Source organism: Austrofundulus limnaeus, unplaced genomic scaffold (assembly GCF_001266775.1).
Source record: "Austrofundulus limnaeus strain Quisiro unplaced genomic scaffold, Austrofundulus_limnaeus-1.0 Scaffold75, whole genome shotgun sequence".
In the NCBI taxonomy this organism is placed as follows: Eukaryota; Metazoa; Chordata; class Actinopteri; order Cyprinodontiformes; family Rivulidae; genus Austrofundulus; species Austrofundulus limnaeus.
The window spans coordinates 1847911-1859214 of NW_013952477.1; the positions used below are offsets into that span (position 1 = coordinate 1847911).

The 11304-nt window shown below is 38.0% G+C and overlaps 1 protein-coding gene across 1 annotated transcript in view; it reads left to right on the forward strand.

Moving 5' to 3' along the window:
• LOC106519353 (synaptophysin) overlaps positions 1–10598 on the forward strand; it is a gene marked incomplete at its 5' end in the record, with an annotated part of 21043 nt that extends 10445 nt beyond the window's left edge. The window contains 5 exon segments of the mRNA XM_014010989.1: positions 3234–3358; positions 5499–5697; positions 5790–5981; positions 6065–6377; positions 8574–10598. Coding sequence (XP_013866443.1) covers positions 3234–3358; positions 5499–5697; positions 5790–5981; positions 6065–6346 — 798 coding nt within the window.
• Positions 10599–11304: the final 706 nt, after the last annotated feature.

Here is an 11304-nt window from a genome sequence, read left to right on the forward strand (position 1 = left end):
TTTGGAAGCTGGGGGTGGGGGTGGGGGGAGGACCAGGGAGGATGATTCAACCACTCAACCACTAGATGTCGCTGAAAAACAACAAATCCTACACACTGTTCCTTAAGTTGTAATTTATTTAAATTAAGCATGAACACAGTTTGTCTGTTTGTTATCAGATAAAGATAACATGAGCAACTACAAAATGTTGTTTTTAATTTTTTATTTAATTCAGTTATCCAAACCTAACCATGTGAAAAAGTAATTGCCCAATAAACRGGTGTGCCACTGTTAACAACTGCGGTCAGGCGTTTGTGACATCTGAAGAGTCTTTCACATGGCTGCAGAGGAAAGAAATGTCAGATCCTCATCCTGATGCAGAACACAACTGTTTTTGAGCTGAGGGTCATGAACTGGTGGTCASACCTTCTACTTCAGGATTTCCTGGTTCTGATCAGATTTAATTACAACAAGTCGTTCAGGTTCTGAAGCAGCAAAGTAGCTCCAGACCATCACACAACCACCACCATGCTTGACTGTTAAATGAAGGCCCTATCACACTATAACCTATGTTTAATCTATGAGTAACGTATCCATAATGTGTCCCTATTACATATATTTTATACAAGTGTTTAACAGTATTTTTGACTTATGTAGAGCTTATGCAAAATGTTAGTGTAACTGATGCTGAACTTATGCGTAGTATACTGGAGTGTAAAAATGTCTACACAGTATAGGAATGTGACAACACTTGTTTTTACATAGTTTTATACTAATTATAAACARTATTACCTCACCATACACACAGGGGCCGACCACATGTAAACTCACTGCTGGAACACAAGATTAATCATGTCAGCCTGACTCACTTTTTCCAACCACTAAGAGTTTGTAGATCAAAGTACGGCAATATTAAGAATTGCATAGAGCTTTTACRTAAATAGTCCTGTGGAGTTTTTACTTCTGTAAAATGTGATAGAAGAAGAAAGAGAAGCCCAGAATGCATCTGATTCTTTAAAAGTTCAAACTCTGATAGAAATGGATCTGCGCGWTACTGCATTTGTAGAAAAGTTATCTAAGGAAACAATTATACAAAACTTGACTCAGACAGTTTGTATTTATTTTTAGAGCAACATACTCCACTGCTTACTGTGTGAATAATTGTGCTTATACAGCAGCTGGTGCTCATGCTGTGGGCATTGATTAATGGCACCACTGCAGCAACATTTCATCCTGTTTATTCTGTGGTCGTTGACTTTAAAACAATAAAAACTCAACATTATTTAAGTAATAAAACCTGGTTTTACAGTTGTTATGAAGAACAAAATGTGAAATATCTCATTGTGTCTTTAAATAAGTAATAAATTCAACATATTTTTAGTTACAGTGAGGTGGTGCACTCTTAAGGTTACACTTTTTAAAAGTTTGTTAGAATTGTATTTAGCCTATTATTTATCAGTAATCTCCTTTGTTACACATTAAGCCTTTTGGGGTGGATCCGCATTGATTGTTAAAACCATTGTTAAAAACTCAAATGAAAATTAAAATCCTTCAGGAACAGTGAAGGATGAATAAATCGATCCTAATGAGGCTCACTTTAGGCAAGTATTGAGTGTAAATCCAAGAAACAAGCCTTAGTCATTAGCTTAAATGATTACTGTAAACCAAGTGTCAGATTCAAGGCCTGCAATGACTTCTGTCTGGTCCGCCTGAAGCGTCCCCACCCCACGCTGCAAGAAAAGTATAGTTATTTTTTTACTTAATTAAAAATGAAAACAGTTTTTATATCAATGATGAACCTAACAAATAACAAAATAAACACATTTAATAGGTGAAGGATCAAAATACCTGTATTAATGTCTCAAAATAAGCTGCTTTAAAGTCAGCATCAACCATAAACATCTCCCAATGCAGGTCAAATGCATGGAAGTCCCTGTTAGAAAGTGAGAGAATTCAGAATTCACAACTCACCACAACTCAACCGGGATTAAAACTCTCTTACTTTTACTTTTAATAGTATTTCTGTATTATTTATTTCACATGTAGTCAGACATGTAGTATTTTTCAGGGTTTATAAGAGGACGTGTTAAAACACTGTTTCTGTGCAGGAAATACCACGTAGAGCTCAGTTATTGTTTGTTAGAAGTGCTGAGCCGTAGAAATGAGATGAAGAATGGGACAAGCTCTGTTTAGTCAAAGTTAATCAAGAAACATCAAAGTTAATTATAACTGGCCCTTTGAGGGCCACCATGACRCTCATGTGGCCCTTGGTGAAAATGGGCTTGACCCCCACCCTGTTGTAAACAGTGATTGTTAGTAGCAGATGCTGCAGTGAAAGACTGAAAGAGATTCATCAGCCATTTGGAAATGCTTATAATATAACCACTTCCAAATGGCTGATGAGTTTACCCTGATGTAGAAATACAGATTTTTGGATGTCCTTAATTGAGAGAATCTGACAGGATGATGCTAAAGGCTAGTTCGATTACAGATAAGAAAAATTGTGGATTGCTGAGGTCTTGAAATTCAATTCAGTTTAGTTTATTTAATAAGAACCAAATCACAAATATGAGCTCCTGGATGAGGTGTGTCGGTGCGTACGTGTCTGTGTTTCTTTACAGTAGCTTGTAGTTGGGTATTTGGTGACAGATGGTCGAGCACCTCGGCCAGATTACGAACTAGATGGTCCAACCAATCAGACGGGGCCTGCAGCGCTGGGAGGAGGGAGGTGGGGTAAAAATAGCCTGCCTTGTCTAATCTGCTGCAGGTGAGGCAGTGTGCGCGCTTCCCTTCATACCGTTTGTGCGACTGCATGTGCAGATTGTGCTGAGACCTGAAATTAACCGATCAAACGGTTCTTAAGCACGGTTTTCACCAGGAAGTGTGAAAACAAGCGCACAAAGTTTAACTGCACCAGTAACCATGGCAGCAGCAGGGCCTTTGTTGGTGGCGGCGCATTGATTTACACTCTGTGGGAATTTATTAGTGGCTTACAGTGATTGGTGGATCAGGACCAGCCTGCGTGAGTTACTGCAGCCAGAGAAGCTCGTCTGCAGCCTACCTGGAGCTCTTTATCTTCACACCGATCAGAATAATAACACATTGATCTGTCACATGTTTTCACTCCAAATAACACATGGATTTATAGATTTCAGCTGTGTTCTGGTTTCCTCACAGTTTGTCTGGAATGTGTCCGAGTTTCTGGAACAAATGGTCAAATTCAGCTGTGTGTTTTTTTTTTCTTTTCTCTGCAGATCTTTGCAATCTTCGCCTTCTCGACATGTGGCAGCTACTCCGGCATATTCAAGATGAGCGTGGAGTGTAAAAACCGATCAGACAGTAACCTAGACATAAAAGTAGAATTTGAATATCCTTTCAGGTATGTATTATGTGCAAAAATAAATAATGCAGACTGTTAATTTCTCMCATTTAATTCCTGAACCAGTTCCATTCCTTCACACAGTCACGTTAGTAGGTTATGATTTAGCATCAAAGCTTAAACATTTACAGGAAAGTTTAAATGATCCTTTGACTATTTGATTTGCTAATTTCGGCAGTAATTCATCAAGTATAAAATACCAATAACACTAATTTATAAGTCTTTTTGTATATAAAAGTAAAAATCAGGTAGCTATTTGAGTACAAGGACTGGGTTTGCAAATTAGCCTATGGCTAGAAAACCCTTGTACAAAGCAACGGTTGCTTGTTTATTATCATGTAACATTGTGTATTGTGCTGTCCTTGATCAAATAAAATGAAATGAATGAATGAATTTGAGTGATTTTAAGTATTAGTAACTGTAAAAAGGTCAATTGTCAGATGAGTCTTGTTGCMACCAGACAGTGAGGTAACATCTTATATATGACAAACTTATAGAGGTGACTCAATAAAGGATAAGTTACTTAAAATATAAATATTAATTGTAAATATTGTACCCATATTATTATAAATCCCTAAAAATACACTGATGGAGAATCCTAAGCATCATAAGTAAAAGTATCCAGTCAAAATGTCTTCAGAAAAGTAAAATACTAAATGTGACTGTACATAGATAGTTGTACACATCTTCTGACAAAACTCTAAATCATCTGAAGTTTTGACAGAAAGTGATGAACTTTTCATTTTATTAGAATAAATTTCTGACCGCAAAACCTTCCAGCTCTTGTTCTCCTACACACAGTCATCAATTTAATCTACACCAATAACATGTAAAGGGATAATTCAGATTTTTTTAAGTGGTCTGTGGAGTTTTATTAACAGTCAGTATCTTACCTGTGGTAGACAGTAAGTATAGGTTTGGAGAAATGTTTTTTCAGGAGTTGTGAGCTAATGGGTAGTATAAGTGGGGTCATTTCCAAAGTCTGCCATCCTAAAACCATTTCAGTATTAAAAGTTTTATAACAGTTCTTGCCCACACTATTTTATACATATTGATATTCTGTCACTGTTGTATTAGATGTTTATTTACACAGAAGTCAAATTATTTAGCCTTTGTTGGTCTGCTGTTGTTTCTGGTAATGATCTATGTGAAACATCAGTCAAGGCCTGTCAAACGTGTATAACTTACATGTAACGTGTGAACATGTGCTTAACTTACTTGTTGTATACCTGGAATTTATGCCTAACTAATCAGCCACAGGTAAATGGTAAATAGACTGTATTTACTTTATATAGCACCTTTCTATCCAACCAGGATACTCAAGGCTCGTTACACTGGTGTACGACTGCTCAGTGGTTAGCACTGTCGCCTCACAGCAAGAAGGTCCTGGGATCGATCCCTGGTTCGGACCTGGGCTCTTTCTCTGTGGAGTTTGTGTGTTTTTCTTGTGCTTGCGTGGGTTTTCTGCAGGTACTCCGGTTTCCCGCACACCCCAAAAAATATGTACAAAAGCAGGCCAGCAAAAGAGATCTGTGATCTCAATGGGATTTGCCYGGTTAAATAACAGTTAAATAAACACTACAATCTGTGTCTTCATTTACACATTCACACAGCACTCTTATCATGTTTCTCTACAAAGCTAATCTAGATAAATCATTCTGTAGTCAGTGTTTTAAATCACATTCATTCACTGATCGGACACATCAGAGGCAGTGGGGATTCAGTGTCTTGCGCAAGGACACTTCAACATGTGACTGAGTAGCGGTGGAATTGAACCGCCAAATCTGATTGGAGGACAACTCCCCTAACCACTTAGCCACCACTGACATGTCAATATATATTAAATATTTCCTGAAAAAAATGTKGGTTAATCATAGTATATCAGTATTCTGGTAACTTATTCAAAACTTACCCCAACATATGTGACCTACACCAGTGTATATACCTTTTTCCCCTCCCCAGACGTCGACACAAGTTGTCAAATCTGCTTTAGTGTGACAGGGCCTTTAAAAAACTGAGCATGGTCAGGGTAACCAGGCAGAATAACTAAAAGATTTAATTATTAAAACTTGCCATGTTTTCTCAGCTGTTTCCTCACTCTTTCATGTGTCTCTGTATCGCTTTGTGACATCGTCCTTAGGCTCCATCAGGTTTACTTTGATGCCCCCACCTGTAAGGGAGGAAACGAGGAGCGTCTGTTCCTGGTCGGAGACTACTCTTCTTCAGCCCAGTTCTTCGTCACCATCGGTGTCTTTTCCTTCCTCTACTCCATGGCAGCCCTCGCTGTATACTCTTTCATACTGGAGAAGTATCGTGAAAACAACAAGGGAGCTCAGATTGTGAGTTTATATGTCAATCATATTTATGACGCCACCAATAAAGACAAATACTTTGGCAGTAAAAATAAATATGTGATGTTTCTGGCCCCTAGGACTTCGGTGTGACGGCAGTGTTTGCCTTCATGTGGCTGGTGTCCTCGTGCGCTTGGGCTAAAGGTCTGTCGGACGTGAAAACAGCCACTGATCCGGAGAGAGTCGTCACTCTCATCGCAGCCTGTGACGAGCCAGAAAACCGCTGCCGTGAGGTCTTTGAACCCAAGGTCTCTGGCCTCAACACCTCCGTGGTAGGTCCCACCCTGCTGACTGAGCAAAACTTTCTGAAGAGCTTATGTCAGAAGAATATAAACAAACATTTATCGGGTTTCAGGCTTTTGGTTTCATTAACCTGATCCTGTGGCTGGGAAACCTGTGGTTCGTCTTCAAAGAGACCGGCTGGATGGCTGCGTTCGCTGGAACGTACGCCCCATCGCAGGAGAAGCAGCCCGCCCCCGATTCCTTTGGCCAGGGAGGCTACGCGCAGCAGGACCCCTATGCCGGCACCCAGGGAGGGTAYCAGCCCGACTACGGCCAGCAAGGAGGCTACAACGAAGATGGAGGTTACAACCAGGGCTATGACCAGCAGCCCACCTCCTACTCTAATCAAATGTGAGCCCGCCCAGCTGAACCGCAGCTGCAGGATGGTGAGTATACACACATACTATATATACACACATATGTACACACATATATACACACATATGTTATATTCTTAGTGAAATTTAGAAATCGAAATATGTAGATCCAACTTTTCTGTCAACACTTCACATTCAGGCGCCTTGAGAGCAAGTTTTCGTTAAAATATTAAAGTGTCTGTGACATGCCTATCCTTCAAATACAAAAAGTCAACGAAAACATCTTTTTACTTAAGAAAATTGGCATAGTACAGATTATTTTACCCATTTTGTCACATAACTGCCTATTTTCTTTTGAATTTGGCTCAGCCAAAATGAAACAGGAAGTGACATCACAGGGGAACTCATTAATAAAATATTATCTCTGGTTTTTGTTTATTAAAATAAACTTATTTAAACTTTAACTTTTCTTTATCTCTCTTTTATAGCGACTCAAAATAATCTAAAGAAACATCAGATTCTTCTCTATAGTCTGTGTTGTAACAAAGCTCCATTCACTTTCAGACATTCCCCTTTGACATCACTTCCTGTTTCTTCACATGCWAATATCTCAACAACTGTTCATCTCAGTAACATAAAATTTGTTTTGCAATATTTTATCAATGTTCTCTTTCAAAAAATGCATTCATGTTAATTACAAAAATATGATGTCACAGGCACTTTAAAGACCTGAATGTTTCTGTAGTTTTAGTTTTGAATGACAAAAGAACAAGACATGCAACTGAATTAAATCTTTTAGTGATAAAGTGACTAGCAGCAGGTTTTATAACAGTTTGATTTTCACAATCTCAAATCCATATTAAGTAATCTGATGAGATGCTGTAAATTAGATTTTGATGTCAAAAAAGCAGCAGCTAGAGTCCCTCTTCCTCAAGAGTTTGTAGAGATGGAAAAGAAGAGAAAAAGTTACTTTTTTCAGTTCAGATTTTGAAATGGAGGAAATTGTCTTTTCTTTAAATTCTGGATTTGTAAATAAAGCAACTTGTGAAATGGTTTGCATCCTCAAAGGTCTGCAACTTATACCTGTTGCCTTTAGTGGATCTAAAACAAAATGTGGTTTAAAAATGTTTATTTCCCTGTACAAATAATGGCCTGTATATTTAGTACTTTATCACAAAGACTTGTGTGAAGCAGTGATGTCAGCTTGGACAGAGAGCAAACAGAGTGGGATGAAGACAGAGAAAAGGCCCACCGCTCATTTATACATCATTTGCTGTTCAGTCAGTCTCTTTCAGGAATAATGGCAGCAATGGTTATCCTTTCACATAATGTGTTTATGTAATAAAGGTGGGTCTGTATAATAAAGAGGGAGGGATAGAAAGACAGTTTTAGAGCAGCTTTCTGTGAGATCTTTGATCTTATTCAGCTCACTTTGCTCTTAGATTTGCACTAAGCACATGACTTAAAGCTGTGGTGAAGTTTGTTGAATACTCTATGACTGTTAAAAGTGCTCTGTGCCCTGGGAGACTCAGAAACATCCACCCACAGCTTTAAGCATAATTTGTTGGGCTTATTTACAAAAGCCACTGGCTTGTTTTACAGCTAACCAACCTTCAACATGACATAGCTTATTGTCTTTGATTACCTTTGAACTTGATGCTTAAAGGATGGATTTAACTTAGTCAGTTACACATATTGAACTACACAAACAAATCATGTCACACTCCAGCAGGACATATTCATTAAAATAAAAAGGACTGTACTTAAGAAGTATTTGTATTTCATTAATTAAATTATTGCATTTGGCCCACAGCCCTTGGATAGATTTTTATTTTGGAGAAAAGGTTTGGCCACTTTTGGTATATGTATCTAAACTGAAACAGCTACACTAGTGCATCCTAAATTTAACATTAATAAATTATTTTTATACAACATAGCCATTTCTGCATTTTTTGAGGAGGTCACCTCCTAATAAATGTTATTACAGAAAACCTAACTGCTCATTTTAAATCAATACTTTTACTTTAAAAAAATATCAGATACTTTAAGACTTTTACTGAAGTAATATTCCTAAAGGAGACTTTAACTTTTACTAAAGTAATTTTTGGTAAGATAGTTGTACTTTTACTCAAGTATCACTTTGTAGTACTTTATACAACACTACTCAGTTACTGAATCCAGCTTGTTCAGCCAAAGATGAAAGCATGAAACGAATCTGATGTGACAGTTTTTATTGACTCTGCGTCTCTCTCTGCCTCTCCTCAGGGTGACCTTGTGATTTCGGCGAACGGCTCTCGACCACCACCTGCATTTCCACGCTCCTCTGTTTGTCTGTTTGTGTGTYCGTGTGAGTCGACAGGCGCTGGGAGGGAGGGCTTAAAAACACTTGTGGGTCTTTGAGGGGAGTGGTGGAGGGGGGATCACCACCAAGGGAGCAGGGCCAGCGTGGGAGGGAGGGTTGTGTGGGTTGAGGGTGGGGGGTCTGTCTTTGCTGTAAACATGATGAATATTCTTGTGGTGTATTTTAACTGTAGAAGACAACAGAGGATTGTCTGTTTGGTTTTACGAAACAAACTTGAATACAAATACCAAAACATTTGTTGAACATTTAAGGGAAATCTTGCAACAGAGAAGACTTACATTTATGAGGAAAAACAAAAAAAAAAAACAAAAAAGAAAAAAAAACTGTAGTAATATTTAACTTGAGAGAATGTATTTGTCTGTGCTGTGTAAATATGAACCTGCTGAAACATATATAAATATACAGTATATGATTATATGTACACAGTTGAATAACTGTGCACTCTATATTAGTTGTTATACAACAAATGTTGAGCACAGAGTTATTCAATTGGTTTTACTTTGGTTCTGTTTAGGAGCTCCAACAGTTTCACCTTCACCGACCAGTTCTCAGTTCACGCCATGATTTATTCATTCACACATCTCAACATCCGGACAATCTTCTGTTCTCATCAGTTTCCTCCACATTCATATTTATCTTTATTTTTGTCAGCGTTACTGACGGGACTGGACTGGTGAAGGCTGTTGAAAATGCAAACGTTAAAAGAAGAGATATTTATCTTTATTAAAAAGATTGAATAAATTGTGATCTATGGAGTAATACAAGTGGTAACAGTTAGGTGTAAGTAAGTTGTTTCAGCGTTTTGTTTCAATCATTTTTTTCCCTCCATCGGAGTGGGTGAGTTCCTGAATATTGTTCATTAAAACCTGTAGGGACAAATCCGTTCATGAGCGTGGTGGCGTCCCATATTTGTTGTTTCTTAAACCGCTGTAGTGCTGTCAGTATGGAAATCGTGACAAACGTTGTTAGCGGCGTGTGTTTGTTGGTTTGTTTGAGTTTGATGTAAGAGCATCGAGCAGTTTCTGTCGATTAATCTTTTTTCCATATTCTATCGCCTTGTATGTGGTCCAGGAAGTTGTGAGACAGAGTCATGTTGTTTTATTTTTTAATGGTGTTCGTATCAAACTGAAATCAGTGGCACACACTCACCTTAACGTAGAGTAAAACAGATTCTGGTCAGGATGTCCGTGATGGCGAGGCAGTTTGAGCAGCCCGTTGCCGTGTTTTAACCCGCTGCACCGGCGGCTCGTCTTTATCGTTCCTCCTTCAGGGCGTCGAGCCACTGCGCCGCATGCAGTTTTCTCCCTGCATTCTGAAGCATCCACAGAGACTCGGGAAGGAGCGAGCATTTGTCTGGTCCACCACCACGGTCACTGCACAGCCCACACTTAACAGCAGCTCTGCCATATCGTACCCAAAGCACAAACACAGTGCTGCAATAACGACTTGTACCCAGCTAGAGTCAGTACAGCCGCAGATGTTTGCCAAATGGTAAAGGTTTTGTTTTATCGGCGGTTTCGCTGTGACAGCTCTGACCAGAATGAGTTGCTCCTCATCTCCAGCACATAGCCACTCATTGTACAGACGTTCATTTTGTTTTAAATCAGGGTTGTTTGACTCAAGCTACTGGCTTTCTGTAGTTTCTCCACTTCCTTTTCTTTCTTTGTGTTTCTTTCTCTTTCACTGTAGCTCTTATAAATATGCTGAAATGAAATATAGTCTGTTGTTAGTGGTGAATGATGTCTTGTGATACTCTCTAAGCCCTTGGATAGTGCTGTGTTTTATTGTGAATGATGTATTCATATTAGTATTTATGATAATGATAAGTCAGAAAAAAAAATTYAAGACTCTCCGAAATTTTGCCGTATTCTTATTATATGGGATCCATGTGAAACTAAATGAAATAAACTTGACATTATTCTGTTGAAGGGTAAGCTGTGTGGTTATTTTAATTCATAACAGATAATGCATTTGATTGATTTCTTTCTGATATTAAATAATTTATTTTTTTCAGCTTTGACCGAGGGAACAAAATTTAACATAATTATAGGAAATTCTGTCTTAACACGATGCTCAGTGGTGCTTGGGAGGTTGAGTTTTCCTTATCTTTATTGTTTTACTTTCCAAACACMAAAAACAATACAGGGAAGATCAGAAGAATCTAAGCATGTTACAGTTCTGCTGCAGTTAAAGATTTACTTAGAGTTCAAGGGTTTAGTACTTTGAATTGGTTAACATTTCATTTTTACGGCTGGCAAACACAACAATTTTTAAAACGTAAAAACTAACCTCTTTAATAAAAATCACAATGATACCTCATGGACCCAAGGATTTACACCCAAAGTCAGAGGTTTACATCCACTCATCAGGGGCATCACTTTTGACTTTTAATGATATATGTGACCCATCACATCGAAACGAGGATTAAGTCCAAAAGTGGTATAAGGAGAAATAGGCAAATATAGTGTTTTGATTAAAATGTTAACAAAAATTGCATTTTGTCAAAATTTAATAAAAATGTATCATTTGAATGAACTGCCTAAAATAAAATCATAAAACAAAATTTTGAAGCACTTTTTTGAGCAGTAGCAACAAAAAAAAAATGATTTTGAGGAAAAACGCCTTAAAATGTTG